Source organism: Carlito syrichta, unplaced genomic scaffold (assembly GCF_000164805.1).
Source record: "Carlito syrichta isolate Samal-C Ts95f unplaced genomic scaffold, Tarsius_syrichta-2.0.1 Scaffold307091, whole genome shotgun sequence".
NCBI lineage: Eukaryota > Metazoa > Chordata > Mammalia > Primates > Tarsiidae > Carlito > Carlito syrichta.
Genome location: NW_007251187.1, coordinates 155,050 through 170,024, shown reverse-complemented (window position 1 = coordinate 170,024; position 14,975 = coordinate 155,050). Strand labels below are relative to the sequence as shown.

The following is a 14,975-nucleotide window of genomic DNA, read 5'->3' as shown; positions in this document are numbered from 1 at the left end:
CGGCGATCCTTTCACCTCAGCCTTCCAAGTAGCCGGAATTACAGGCGTGCGCTACCACGCCCGGCTGATTTTTTGATTTATTGTAGAGATGAGGTCTCGCTGCCCAGGCAGGTCTCGAACCCACAGGCTCAGGCAATCCACTCACCTCAGCCTCCCAAAGGCACGGGATTACAGGCTGAGCCACCGAGCCTGGCTGAGTCTCACTCTTATCACCCAGGCTGGAGTGTAATGGAATGCTCACAGTCACAGCAGCCTCAATCTGCTGGGTTCAGGCGATCCTTCCACCTCAGCCTTCCAAGTAGCTGGAACTACAGATGTGCACCACCACGCCTGGCTAATTTTCTTATTGTAGAGATGAGAGCTTGCCAAATTGCCCGGGCTGGTCTTGAACCCCTGGGCGCAGGCAATTCTGTTGCCTCCACCTCCCAAAGTGCTGGGATTACAGGCATGAGCCGCTGCACCCAGCTAGGTGTTTTTTTTTTCTTTCCCTCTTAATGGAATTGAGAGGCTAGCTTTGGCCAGTTGTAGAATTCACATATATGGGGCTGTGACAATGGCAGATTCTGGGGTCTGGGAGTATTTTATTTCTAGATACATGTAATGGCAATTTTTCTTCAGAGTACTTTCATACATTCATCCCATTTCTGTCAGCAAAGACAGGGGACCCGTATGCTGACAGAGAAACCGAGGCTCACAGAAACAAAGGTAGATGCTGAGAATGGTACCCAGGGTGCTTAACTCCAGGCTGTTCCTTCCCACCAGAGGCGGCACACACCTAGGCAAGCCTCACCTGCTGACACATGCACGTGTGAAGCCACCTTGTAGTGGCACAGTGCCCCCTTGGAGAAAGGGCCCAGGCTCGGGTCGACCCCCTTAGGGAGATGAGGCTCAGTGAGGAAAACGGTACCACCTCCCAGGGGTGCCCCGGTGGTGCCATGATTGGTCCACCCTCTGCTTGAGTGTCCTCAGCCACATGGGAGGATGGACGGAGGGGGAGCTAGTGGTGCTATCCCCCGTGAAGCTCCTGGGGAACACGAGGCAACGTGAACCCCATCTGTGCACCCACAGGCAGGAGGCCCTGCCAGTGGTCAAGGACGTGGAGGAAAGGAGGCCCAGCTGGGCGCCGAGGCCCAGGCGCGCTGGTGCAGATGTTCCTTTGGCTGTTCCCTTAGGCCCGCAGCTGCTGGACACAGGCCACAGGGCCAGGGCCACCCAGGCCGACACTGCGGAACGCCTTGCAGAGGATGCGGAGGGCAACATCCTGGGCTCAGAGTAAGGAGACCTTGCCCCGGAACAGACTGTCTGAAATGCAGGAGTGAGGCGGTCTCCAGCCCACAGGAGCCTGCAGGTCGGCTCCTGGGCAAATCAGACTTCAGTGCATTCACTGCGTCCCCCACCCATTTCCTGTTCCTGGAAGTTTCAGCTGTTGTGAGAAACACTTGGCTTCCTTGCCTGCCCTGCCTCTGTGACTTCTGACTGGAGGCCCGAGGAGATGGGGGGAGGGGTACAGGCGTGGGGCTCAGCGCAGTTTTCTGTACCCTCTTGTTCCGAACTTTCAGGCAGGTACTGGGGAGAGGCTGCCTCCCTGAGCCAGTGCGCGATCATCTCTTCTGATTCAATCACCCTTTCCAGGTGACAAAGCACAGCTCCTGTGCCCCGCCTTCCAACTCGGGACATGGCCTGGACCGGGTGGCTGGACCTCAGGCCTGCCCCTGTGGACAGAACCAGGAGGGCACTGCAGCCCGCAGCCCCGAGTCCTCAAAGGCCAAGACCAGGCCCACAAAAGGGGGCTGAGGTTACAGCAGCAATACGTGCAGGCTGGGGGAAAGGGATGAGGGGCTTGCCTGAGCCATGGCCATAGCTGGGCCCAGGCCCGGGGCCGTGTCCTTCCTCCCGGCCACGGAGGCTAAGGATGCTCTCGGCCCTCAGGAGGAAGTACTCGCAGCGCAGGCATCTGGAGGCTCTGCTTTGCCACCTGCAGGGTTTCCAGCAGGCCAGGCACCTAGCAGTGACATGGCAGCGCTGGGTAGATGCTCACGGGGCAGAGCAGCTGGCGCGGACTCTGGTGAGTGGTCACGGCCTTCCTCACCCCACACTGAGCCACGCCTCAGGCCCTGGGGCCCATCTCCCCCCATCCTCAACCCTCACCCCTAGAGACAGTCTCTCAGAGAGTGGTCTTTGGACCTACTGAGTCTGATACCTAGCAGGATGGGCCCGGAAACCTGCACTGTGAACACCCCTCACATGACACCCCCCATCACAACCCTCTCACCCCGGTGCCACAGAGGTGCAGGAGAGGCAGGAGGAAGGCTGAGGACTGCAGGGAGTGTGGGTGCAGGAAGCCTTCTCAGCCAGTTGTCCCCATAGCTCAGACAGCGGCACCTGACATGGGCCTGGCGGACGTGGCGGCGGCGGGTCTTGCAACTGCAGGTGGCTCAGAGGCTCCAGCAGCAAGAAGACAGCTGGGTCCTCTCCCAGGTACCCGCCCCCCCAAACTGGGCCAGCCCTGCCAGAACCAGCACACTTGCACACCATGGAGCTGGGGGCTTCCCTGCTTGCCACCCCAGGACCCCTTCATTTCCATCTAGTCACTCTGTTTGGGGACAAGGCTTGGCCTGTGGGGTGCTGCCACTCACACCAGTCCCTGTGGGGTCTGAGTCCCTGAGCACCCCTCCCTCATTTGCTCTGAGCAGCTTCCCAGATCACAGATCTATTCTGAGCCGTGCATTTGACCTGTGGTAGCGCTGGCTGGCTTGGGGCACAGGGGTTGCTCTAGTGGGCAGGACACAGGCCCTGGAGGGAGCCAGCCTTTCCTCTGTCTCCGCCTCCCTGATTCCAGGCCTTTGAGAGGTGGCACCAGCACCTGGCAGCCAAGAGCCCAAAGAGAGGAGCCGCCGGCACCCAGGACCACTGAGCAAGCAAGCCAGGCTCCAGGGCCTTGGGGGCAGGCAGGAAGCTGCCCAAGCCCCTGGGGTTGGCAGGCTTGGGGCAGAGCAGGCAGCCCAGCTGCAGCTTGTTCTCACAGAAGAGGAAGAGGTGGACCGGCCCTCCCTGGGAAGGAACTGTGCCCTATGCACCCAGGGAGTGTGGTGCAGAGAGGACAGCTCCAGGAGCTCTGGAAGACAATAAACGCCGCCTCAGTCCCAGTTGCTTCTCTTGATCTCCTAAACCCTCCCTTTCCCCCTCAGCAGGCAAGGCCAGGAGTGAAAAGGAGTGCCCTGAGCCTGCCTGCGCCTTGCCCCCACCCCCACCAGGTGCTCTGAGATACCCCCTGCACTGTGCACAGTCCTCTTCGCTGAGCCAGAGAAGCCCAGCAGGCTGGGATCCAGGACAGGAAGCAGGCCATCTGCCTGCCAGTCCCTGCCCCTCGGCCACAGGCCCTGAGGGCTGGTTCATGGGGAGCAGGGCCAGGCAGATAGCTTCTGGGACAGGATGGGAGGCAGGGAGAGGGCTGCTGGCAGGAGGAGGGTCTGCCACAGAGCAAGCCAGGAAGCGTGACTGCCGTACAGCCCGGGGAGCTGGACCTGGCACAAATGACCCTCATCCCGCCTCTGACAGTCAACAGGCAGAAGCATGCCTCCACGCCAGGGAAGAAGGGCAGGCCAAGGGAGCTCCACCAGGCACCAGGCTTCAGACGGCCTTCCGCCCACAGGCGCTTTTCCCCTGGAGCCATGAGAATGGGGGCAATGGTTCCAAAAGCATCAGCGTAGGAAGGAGATCCAGTGGCTCAGGAGGTAGCAGGACACGTGCGCAGTATTGGGTGTCAGCCCAAGATCCATCCAGGGGCCCGGGGCTGTGGACGGCCAAGAGGCAGGCAGGGCAGTGGTGTGCCCTTCGCAGGAACAGGCGGGCAGTGGCCAGCGTTGAGAGGTGGTGGGCGCAGCACCCGCCCCCCGCACCGGTCATGCCTCATCTACAAGGTCACAATGCCACTGCCTGTGTGCACGTTGCCTGCATGACACAGGCCCCAAGTGCAAGTTCACTGGAGCCCAGGTTGGCTGTAGAGGCTGCCTTGGTTCAAGGTTCAGTTGGCAACAAGCAGCTTCCTCCCGTTCTCTGGAAGTGCCACCCACTCTGGTCCTCTGCAGGACAGAGACGCCCTCTACCAAAAGAGCGCAGACCCGGCTAGGGCAGGAGCACCAGGCCCTCATGTGGGGCTCATTCGGGGCCAGTCAGAGCCTGAAAGCCTCATGCTGGTCTAGCTGCCATCGTCATGTAGGGGAGTGGAGGCCAGGCATGGGAGACATGATGAGGAGGGTGCCCAGGACAGCCGGGACTGAAAGGAAAGAGGCAGGACGAAAGGGCCTCGGCCTGGAGGTGAGGACATGGGTCACGGAGCCTCTGTCTCTGTCTGGTTCTGGGCAGGCTTGTTGAGAAGCTCAAGTGTGTCTGTCAGCACCTGCCATAGGCAGTTGTCCAGCGGGAACTCATTGTCCACCAGGTTGACCAGGAAGTAGTTGTCGTGGATGTGTTGGATGAGCTTGCGGGACGGGGACTCCTCCTCATACAGCTTGCCCCACTGCTCGATCCACAGGGCGAAGGCCTCGTCCTGCACACACAAGGGCGCATGCGTGGGTACACACACACGCACATGCAGGGTTAGCAAGCGGCCCTCAGGTCAGGCTCTGTGCTCCCCGCCCAAGGGCTCTGCCACAGCCACAGGACATTTCCCGGAATAGAACAAGGCCCGCTGCCAGGGCCACTTCCCACCCCCACCCAGAAATAAACCCTATGCGTCAGGGTGAGTCAGAGGCAGGCGTGCCTCGACGGCCAAGCGCTGCCCCTGGGGGTGTGGCCTACCCAGGGTTTTCAAAGTGAACAGGGCAGGCTGCCTCCTGGCTCCTTTACCTTCCAGAACATGAAGCTGACGGGATCCACCACCGTGGGCTGGATGATCTCTCGCCCCGGGAAGATGCCCCATGTGACGGCGTTGGGCTGCAGTGCAGGGGCATTGGTGATGTTTTCACCCTGGGGGGTAGGGGGGTAAGAGCAACCATGGTCCTTCTCCTGCCTGGAGAGCCTCAGCTCACTGGGACCATCTGGGCCTGTCTCTGTGGACGGATCACTTCCCACATAAGCCTAAAGCTAGAGGCCGTCTTGGCCATGTCCATCCCCCTCACCCAGATCCCAGCTGCCCCCTCAGCTCCCCCACATCCAGTTGCCTCAACCTGTCTACTCTGGTCTGTTCCCTCGTCTCACCCACTGCCGGGTCCGTGTTCTCCCTGGGTCACCACAAGGGCCTCTCCACTGGCCTCCCCCCTGCCCCATCACCTGCATAGCCAACCACTGTGACCTACTGAACCAGCCACTTGCTGCTGGAGAAAGGCTCCAAACTCCAGCTGAGACCCCCTGCACCGGCCTGTGTGGCTGGACACCTCTGCACATCCTCCACCCGTCCCAGGAAGGCTCTTCTCCCTTGTGGCCAGGTCCTCTCTGTCCTTTTTAAGATTCTCCAGGTGAGAGGTCCCGCTGGGTCCTACAGCACCCTACACGGAACTTGGTTTCCTACTTACACTGACCGATCAGCATCCTTGTGTCTCCCTCACTAGGCTGGGGCTCTTAGAGGGCAGGGCCCAGTTTTGTCTGTGCCTCCCTGTCTTGCACGAACCTGGCCTGGACCAGGAGCTGGGTGTTGGCTGAATGAGAATGAACCTGGGTGCTCTCTGGCCCCACGGAGCACCGCATGGACCCCGGAGGGCTGGCTTACCTTTACGTCAACGATGTGGTAATTAACACGGAGCTCGTACTTCTTTAGCGCGTGCAGAAGCGCTCCCACTGTCTCCCGGGCAGTGAAGAACTCTAAGTAGGCCTGTGGGAGACAGGTGCCTGCCACGTCAAGCCACCCCTTGCCAGACACCCTTGCCAGCCACGTGAGACAGGACGCCCAGGCATCAGGACCAGGGGTGGGCACACAGACCGAATCACGGACTGTGGAGCTGGCAAATACGGAAGCCGAGGGGAGAGCAGGTATGTGAGATTTCTCAGGGTGGACATGCCCGAGTGACTTCTGCCACCCTGCTCCCAGCACTCAGGGAGGGCGCCACAGAGAAGCCCTTTCTGAACGGGGCAGCCAGTTTGAAGAGCTAAGGCTGGGGAGAGGCCTGACACATTCCATCCTCCCCAATCATGCAGGATGACAGTCACAGTGCCCAGCAGGGATTAAGCTGGGCTTGTTTACACTGGGTGCTAGAATGCGCATGACACTGCGAGCTGGGCACTATACCCCAGGAGAGCAGGCTTGGGAAGCTGAGCGCATCGGCTACCCTGACAGTAACAACCCAGCTGGCACTTCAACCCAAGCCTTTCTGACTCCATAGCCCAGGGGCTTTTGTTCAGAAAGTGATGTTAACTCCAGCAGCCCTAGGAGAAAGGTGTCACCCCAGTAACAGTGACAACAGCTTCTAGTTAGTGACTGCTTCCTGTCTTCCCATGTGCTAAGGACTTTGTTAGGCTTCATCCCCATAACATGAGACACATCCATTCCATGTCACAGAATAGAAAACTGAAGCACAGAAAGGTCAAGTGACCTGCCCCCCAGGCCTCCATGGCCCTGTCCACTCGGATCCACTGTCACTCAAAATTAAGAGCCCAGGAGAGAAAATGCTCTACCCCATCTCCAGGGAAGCCTGGGTGTCGTAGAGGCGGAACAGCCTGTGCACGCCCACCACACCTTCTGGAAGACGTAGCCCCCGCTGGGGCCCCAGCCCACGATGGGGTCGGAGGATGGCTTCCCGTTGATGTTGGGCTGCGAGTTGATGGTGAGGATGCCCTGCCGGTTCACCTGCAGCAGCTCCTCCTTCATCAGGCTGGTCTCCGCCGCTAAAGGCTCATCATTCCAGGGCAGACAAGTCACCTGGGAGGGACAGTGAGCTAAGCTGGGCGGCGATCAGGTCTGGCACGGTGGTCCTGCCCTCCTGTGGTTCCCATTAGAGACCCAACCTGTCTCTGCCTCCCTGAGCACTTCCGGGGGGATTTCCCAACTCACCCTCTGCCCTCTGCTACGGCACCACATCCACAGCAAGGAGAGGAGGTGGCTCAGGGTGGAAAAGTCATGGTCGCATCCACACCACCCACCTTGCAGCCATTCTGGTTGGACTCTCCTGAGAGGTAGTGCACAAAGACCTTGAAGACGCTCTCCTCGCTGGTCAGCTCCTCCCCCCACATCTTTAGCAGCTCTTCCTTGGGGGACTTGCTTTTCAGGTAGAAGAGGTAGTAGTCCTTCAGCTCCCCAAAGGCTGGAGAGGAAGAATTGCCCCTGGTGGAAGAGAGGCCCAGAGGTCAGCTGTCACCACACACCAGGGCAGTCCAGTAAACCCCGCCCCTGCCTCTTCCCCAGGCTCCACCACAAGCAGGCAAACCCCTGCCCCTCTGCCCAAGAACTAGGATTTGTTGGCAAGGAGCATGTACAGGCCCTCACCAGCGGCCGTTGGGGAACTCGTCCCACTCCTGGGTGCGGTAGATGTAACTCTTTGGTCTGGAGGCCCAGAAGATGGGACGAACGTCTTCCTCCCGGCGCTTGGGGTGAGCACTGACAGCCCAGGGCAGGGGACGCCTGGGTGAGAATGGAGACAGAAAGGACAAGGGCTTGGTTAGAGGGAGCCAGAAGGAGGGGAGCACCACGGAGCTGGTTCTTCCATCTGACTCCCTCTGACAGAGCCTTCAACGTGCCCAGCTAGCCAAGGCCTGGGCGTCCCTCTGAACCACTGTGGGGGAGCCCTGCATCCAGGCCACTCCGGGCTGCTGCCTCACCTGGGGTCCTCTGTCCACATGCCCAGGCGTTTCAGCACCTCTGTTGTGGCCACCTCACGGTTGAGGGTATAGAAGTGGAGGCCTGGCACCAGGCCGCTGGCCAGAAGCTCCTGGCACAGGCTCACAGCCAACTCGATGCCATAGTTGCGGATGGCGTCATCATTGTCTTTGATGGGCTCAATCACGTCCTTGATCTTCTGTGGTACCTCTAGCTTGGACAGCTTCACAAGCTGCCGGAGGGAGTTGTAGCCCTGTCGAAGATGCGAGGGGGCTGTGGGTACCATATGCCAGCCATCTCCCACCCTAAATTCTCCCTTTTCCATTCTCTGCCAGGTCTTCTGGTCCACTGCAGTGTCATGTGGAGGGACCCAGAAAAGCCGCAGCATTTTGCAGGAGTGCACCTGGGCTCCTGCTGCTTTCTTGCTCTGCTGTGTACATCCCTGCCCTGGGGCCAAGCAGTCCCTCAGTCCTAGAAATGTCGACTGACACCATGGTGGTTATCTAACCCAGCCAGTCCCAAGTCTCACTGTTGATCAGTATCACCTTCCAAGCTCAAGAAGTAAAATGCAAACTCCCAGGACACACCTCAGTTACGAAATCAGAATCTCCCCAAGAAAGCCATTTTCTTTGGAGTCGGAGATACTCTGTCCACCAGGCTGAAGTGCGGTAGCACACACGTGGCCCCCACAGTCATGACCTGCTGGCCTCAGGTGATCTTTCCACCTTAGTCTTCCAAGTAGCTGGAACCCAGACATGCGCCAGCACACCCAGCTGTTTTGTTTTGATTTATTGTAACGATGAGGTCTTGCCAAGTTGCCCAGGCTGGTATTGAACCCCTAGGCTCACGCAATCCCTTCGCTTTAGCCTCCCAAAGTGCTGGGATTACAGGCGTGAACCACCACGCCTGGCTGGAAACCCATCTCTTGAAACCGTTTATCAAATGGTTCTGATGGCTGCTAAGTGTGGAAACATTGATTTAACCAAAATTTACAAGAGAGTTGTAATCTCTTTTAGTAATACTTGTCAGTAGGCCAAGCTACACCAAACCCCTCAACAGACACTGTCTCTGGTTTTGGGGAGATTAAGGGTGACCAAGATGCGGTGGCACAACATGCTGTGTGGGGCTGCAGTATCATCTGATGGAAACTGAAGGAGCCTCCAAGGCCTTCAGCAGGAGCCTCCAAGTCCCCCAGAGCCCTGGCTGCGGCAGCATGGCGGGGTGGGGCAGAGTGGGTGGGGGGTGGAGGGGGCCGTGAGCCTCTTGGCCTCTCACCTGGATAGGAAAGATCCCAGGGAGGATGGGGCAGGTGATGCCCATCGCAGTGCAGGCCTTCACAAAGTGGAAGAATGTCTCCGCCTCAAAGAACAGCTGGGTGATGATGAAATTGGCCCCTGCAGACACCTTCTCCTTCAAGTGCTTCAGGTCAGCCTCGAAGCTCTGTGCATCAGGATGGCCTTTGGGGTAACCTGCCAACGGGATGACAGTAGGGACAGGCTGGCCTCCACCTGCTCAAGGTGAGTGATGAGAAGACAGAGAGCCTGGGAACAGAGAGTCCTATGCCTCACCTTGGACTCCCACCTCCAACTGCACAGCAGGGACAGAACGGAAACGGTGGGCGGCTGGGCTCTTAGATGATGTGTCCTGACCCTGGAGATGAAGCTCGTGGGAGGTGGCTTGGAACTACCCTCCCAAGAGCAGGGGTGCATTGCTCCAAACTCCACTCTATCCTGCCTTGACCAGTCAGGTGAGTCAAGCCTGCAATTGGCAGCAATGGAGGGAGAAGTGCTCTATTTAGCACAGGTCAGGAAACTGTCTGGGGTGCTGGGCTCGACTCCAGGTGCTAGGTTAAAATACTGTTTTGCCGGGCTCGGTGGCTCAGCCTGTAATCCCAGCGCTTTGGGAGGCCGAGGTGAGTGGATTGCCTGAGCCTGCGGGTTCGAGACCCGCTGGGGTAACTTGGCGAGACCTCATCTCTACAACAAATCAAAAATTAGCTGGGCGTTGTACCACGTGCCTGTAGTTCCAGCCACTTCTAAGGCTGAGGGAAAAGGATCGCCGGAGCCCAGCAGGTCGAGGCTGCAGTGGCCGGGAGCAGCCACTGCACTCCAGTCTGGGTGACAGAGTGAGACTCTAACTAAAAAAAAAACCCAACAAAAAAACCCCACTGTTTTGATATAACATTAAAATTACTCAGGGGTGCAAGATAATGAAAAGTTAAGCCAGGAGCGGTGGCTCATGCCTATAATCCCAGCACTTGGGGAGGCCGAGGTGAGAACACTACCTGAGCCCACAGGTTCGAGACCAGCCTGGGCAACTTGGCGAGACTTCATCTCTACAATAAATCAAAAAACAAATTAGCCGGGCGTGGTAGCGCACACCTGTAGTTCCTAGCTCCTTGGACGGCTGAGGCAGAAGGATCGCCTGAGCCCAGCAGGTTGAGGCTGCAGGGGCTGTGAGTGTGGGCTCAGTGGCTCAGCCTGTAATCCCAGTGCTTTGGGAAGCCAAGGTGATTGGAGTGTCTGAGCCTGCGGGTTCGAGACCTGCCCGGGCAACTTGTCGAGACCTCATCTCTACAATAAATCAAAAAATTAGCCGGCCGTGGTGGTGCGTGCCTGTAGTTCTGGCTACTCGCAAGACTGAGGGTGAAGGATTGCTGGAGCCCAGCAGATCGAGGCTGTGGTGGCCAGGAGCATGCCACTACACTCCAGTCTGGGCGATGGAGTGAGACTCCATCTCAAAAAAAAAAAACGTTAGAAAAAGTTATATAAGAAAGAGTTGAAGAAAGTGATATTTGCTTAAAGAAAAGAATGGAGAAAACACAGTAACCTCTTTCTTTTTTTTTTTTGAGTTGGAGTCTCACTCTGTCACCCAGACTGGAGTGCAGTGGCTGCTCCCAGCCACCGCAGCCTCGACCTACTGGGCTCCGACGATCCTTCCGCCTCAGCCTTCCAAGTAGCTGGAATTACAGGGGCGCGCTGCCATGCCCGGTTAATTTTTTGATTTATTGTAGAGATAAGGTCTCTCCAAGTTGCCCAGCCAGGTCTCGAACCCGCAGGCTCAGGTAACCCTCTCACCTCAGCCTCCCAAAGTGCTGGGATTACAGGCTGAGCCACCGAGCCCGGCTAGTAACCTCTTTCAAATGTGCAAAGCCTGACACGGGAAAAGGATTACACATGAGTCGAGTTCCTAACTGTCTTACTCCATGTTGCTCTGATGGCAGAACCGGCATCCATTTCAGAGCAGTTTGACGGGGAATGAGCAGCCCTACCGAGTAGTGAGCTTCTGGAGTCTGAAACCACAGGCCAGGCTGTGGGCAAAGATGTTGGGGATTCTGGAACTGACTGGGGGATGGCAGATGTCCTCAGGCTCCTTCCCCAACTGACTGAATTTATGGTAGCCTTGCTTAGCCAGTGAGGCAGGAAGACCACAGGACTTAGTGAAACCACAGTGAGTGTGAGTGCTGGCTTCCCTGCTCAGGGCAGGCCCCAAGCCAGGGAGGAAGCAGATGTAAGGGCTGGGCTGTGGGGAAGCCAAGCTACTTTGCTAAGGCAGTTTCGTTCTTGAGAAACCCAGAGTCATCAAAAATGGATAGAAAAGCTATTGTTTCAAGGAGCAAGGAAAACAGGGATTAAGCACCAGAATTTCATACATTCTTTCTTTTTTTTTTTTTTTTTGAGTTGGAGTCTCACTCTGTTGCCTAGACTGGAGTGCAGCGGCCACTACCGGCCACTGCAGTCTCGACTGCTGGGCTCTGGCGATCCTTCCACCTCAACCTTCCAGGTAGTTGGAACCACAGATCTGTGCCACCATGCCTAGCTGATTTTTTGATTTATTGTAGAGATGAAGTCTTGCTGCCCAAGCGGGTCTCGAACCCGCGGGCTCAGGCAATCCACTCACCTCAGCCTCCCAAAGCACGGGATTACAGGCTGAGCCACCGAGCCCAGCTCACTGATCTTCTTTATAACCACTTTTGTGCAAAGCACAAAACCATTTGGCAGCAATGAGCTCACAGCTTCACTGGTTCCAATCACCATCATCTAACAGCCATCACTGTGGCACACGTATTCCCCAAGTAACTGCCCTACAACTGACACAAAGACAATCACCGTTACCTAATAGCCACCATTGAAGCACACACACACATTCTCCAAGTGACCGACTGTCTTATGGCTGACTCAGGAACAATCACCTAACAGCTATCTCTGGGGCACACGCACATTCCCTAAGTAACTGTCCTACAGCTGACACAAGGACAATCACCATCACCTAACAGCCATCACTGGGGTGCACACATACATTCTCCAAATAACTGACTGTCCTATGGCAGGTACAAGGATGATGATTTGAATGATCACTGGAGATGCCTATTCTGTTCTTGACTCCTTATCAGCGCTTCCTAGACTCAGAACCTAAACACCCAGTTGACAGAACAGTGGACACATACATGGGAGCTGGGGACAAGGCCAAAGTCACAGCAACAAGTAATTTTCTTGGCCACATGGTTTATCTTTTTAAATTCAAATCACAGCCGGGCTCGGTGGCTCAGCCTGTAATCCCGCGCCTTTGGGAGGCTGAGGTGAGTGGATTGCCTGAGTCCGTGGGTTCGAGACCTGCCTGGGCAACTTGGCGAGACCTCATCTATACAATAAATCAAAAAAATTAGCTGGGCGTGGTAGTGCAGCCTGTAGTTCTAGCTACTTGGAAGGCTGAGGCAGAAGGATTGCCGGAGCCCAGCAGGTTGAGGTTGCGGTGGCCGGGAGCGGCCATTGCACTCCAGTCTGGGCAACAGAGTGAGACTCCAACTCAAAAAAAAAAAAAAAAAAATTCAAATCACTTGGGATGCTACTCCATAATGTAGCCATGTTTGTTTTAATATAAAAATGGTAGGATTTCCCCCAAAATATTGGAGAAAAACTGTCATCCCAGAAGATTTGTCAGGTCATTCTGGGGACTTTCCAAGTCCCTGGCACACACTGTTTCGCTATACCTAAGGCCTGAGAAACTTCTGCTTCAGGGTTTGGAAGTCAGGTCACCCCATCCGTTTGTCAGGTGAACCTGTCCTCCGGGCGGTGACCATTGGAACTAGAGTTGAGCTGACCAGATTCTCCTGAGAATGGAAACTGAAGCCTGTCAGTCAGTCTGAGCAACTGGTTGGAACTGCACCCTGCACTCAGGAGGAGGTCATATGTGTGCAGAGGCACCGGCAGCAGGCCTACCGGACAAGCACAGAGCAGATAAGTAGTGCGAAGTGGAGATGGGGACCCTGCGGCCCCAGAGGGAATGACAGGGCTCTGGTTTCTGACAGCTCCAGTATCTTCCATGCCTGGTGAGGTTTTAAGCCATTTCCTGACCTTGAGTTCCCTGTCCCCTGCTATCCTCTAATACATATCCCATTACACATACTTGCTTTAAAGAAAAGAATAGGCCCAGGAAGTAGGCTATGAGCAGGACAAGGCAGAGGAACGAAAACTTATGGGTGGTGGCAGGCCTGGGTGACAGAACAAGAGCAAGGACATCACACAACTCGCCACTGCACATCTCATCCAGCACAGACTCAGGCCCAGGAGTGCACTTGACTGCTGTGTCCTGAGCCTGGGACTGGCAGGCTCTCTGGGCATCACAGCCCTGCTATTCTCCATCCCTCCCTCACCGGGATGCTCCTCCAGTCACTCACCTGCCACACAGATGTCAAAGTAGTCACCAAACTCGCTTCGGATGTGCTTCACCAGGTCCAGGGCATAACTGAAGCCTCCTTCCTCTTCTTCCCACTGGTCACCTATGGGGTCTGCAGGGTTGGTGGGTCACGGTCATGCCTACCCTCCAGGGAGCCTGTCTATTCCCTCTGCCTATCTCTACACCCAGGACAGAGTTCCTGGAAAGCAGAGACTCTGCATTATTTACATTTATTTTTCTAGTACAGCACTTGGTCATAGCAGGAGGGAGAGAAGCAGCCCGCCGGTCCAAGGCAGCGCCCACTTGTCCCTAGCCTGTAGGATTTGAGAGCCCTTCCCTACTCAAACCTGGTGTGCTTGACACTCCTGGCTATCCCTACCGCTTGCCCTCCCATGGCCTTGGAGCTCCGGCCTTTTAGAACTTTCTATTCATCTCAGGTGAGAAGTGGTCTTGTGGTGGAAGCACCAACAGGGTCCTCTCCCATTTGGTAACCCAACGGAAGTAGACACCAGAGGAACAACCAGCTATTCTCACTCCTGGGCAAATGCCTGGGCCAAGCGCCAGTGCAGCCAGCAATCGATACAGGTGCGCGGCCAGGGCAGAGGGTTATCAGGCACTGATGGCATTCCCGGCTGGATGCCTCCGTAGAGGTCAAGAGGTGGAAGTGGTGGCTCCCTTTCAGCTGCCTATGGGCGACTCACTACCCACAGAGCGTGCAGTTTCCACTGGAAGGGATGGGACCCAGGAAAAATATAAAAAGACCATTCCAGGGACTGGAGAGGCTTTGGGAAAGCCAGAACCCAGCGCGCAGGGGAGTGCTGGCTGCACACCTCCCCTCAGTGCCAAGATGTTCTTTAGGCCCAGCTGCTTGGCTTTGTACAGGTGGCCTGTGATGTCCTCCTGGCGCTGCCTGCAGCAGGTCATGTGCAGGATGGTCTCCAGGCCACAGTAATTGACAGCGGTGCTGGCGATCATCATAGAGGAGGTCTCCTTGTCTGAGCCAGGGTCCCCTGCTGGGTGCCAGGTCACATCTATAAAAAGAGGTCCGCCTGCCGCCATCCGGTCAAACCTGTAGAGAATTCCTTCCTGAAGAGAGGATCCAGGGGAAACACCACCCCTCCCACCTTCCCATTGGGCCTGGGGATCCAAGAAGTGCAGCCTGGAGGGTAGAATCAGACCCTGGCGTTCATATCACAGCTTGCTCCTTCTAGCTGTGAGATCTTGGGTACATGATCTCTGAGTTCAGTTTCTGCATTTAAAAGATGTGGCAAGCCGGGCTCAGTGGCTCAGCCTGTAATTCTGCGCCTTTGGGAGGCTGAGGTGAGTGGATTGCCTGAGCCCACGGGTTTGAGACCCGCCTGGGCAACTTGGCGAGACCTCATCTCTACAATAGACCAAAAATGAGCCAGGTGTGGTAGCGCGCGCCTGTAGTTCTAGTTACTTGGAAGGCTGGGGTGGAAGGATTGCCGGAGCCCAGCCGGTCGAGGCTGCAGTGGCTAGGAGCTGTCACTGCACTCCAGTCTGGGTGAGAGTGAGACTCCAGCTCAAAAAA

The 14,975-nt window shown here is 56.6% G+C and overlaps 2 protein-coding genes across 3 annotated transcripts in view; one reads left to right on the top strand and one right to left on the bottom strand.

The window, feature by feature from the left end:
• Positions 1-4,202, top strand: part of CUNH1orf167 (chromosome unknown C1orf167 homolog) — a 28,877-nt gene extending 24,675 nt beyond the window's left edge. The window contains 7 exon segments of the mRNA XM_021715414.1: positions 1,173-1,272; positions 1,850-2,072; positions 2,208-2,287; positions 2,368-2,478; positions 2,861-3,089; positions 3,559-3,706; positions 4,089-4,202. Of these exon segments, the coding sequence (XP_021571089.1) occupies positions 1,173-1,272; positions 1,850-2,072; positions 2,208-2,287; positions 2,368-2,478; positions 2,861-3,089; positions 3,559-3,706; positions 4,089-4,202 (1,005 nt within the window).
• Positions 3,980-14,975, bottom strand: part of MTHFR (methylenetetrahydrofolate reductase) — a 13,112-nt gene continuing 2,116 nt past the window's right edge. Inside the window, exons 3-12 of one of the 2 annotated variants that reach the window (XM_021715412.1) lie at positions 14,254-14,492; positions 13,425-13,535; positions 9,023-9,216; positions 7,750-8,000; positions 7,418-7,552; positions 7,075-7,255; positions 6,671-6,853; positions 5,708-5,809; positions 4,849-4,968; positions 3,980-4,549 (exon numbers count right to left, since the gene is read on the bottom strand). In XM_021715412.1, coding sequence (XP_021571087.1) covers positions 4,331-4,549; positions 4,849-4,968; positions 5,708-5,809; positions 6,671-6,853; positions 7,075-7,255; positions 7,418-7,552; positions 7,750-8,000; positions 9,023-9,216; positions 13,425-13,535; positions 14,254-14,492 — 1,735 coding nt within the window. In that variant the 3' untranslated portion in view covers positions 3,980-4,330. The remainder of the gene's footprint in view (positions 4,550-4,848; positions 4,969-5,707; positions 5,810-6,670; positions 6,854-7,074; positions 7,256-7,417; positions 7,553-7,749; positions 8,001-9,022; positions 9,217-13,424; positions 13,536-14,253; positions 14,493-14,975) is intronic. The other variant, XM_008063830.2, reaches the window with a different exon arrangement.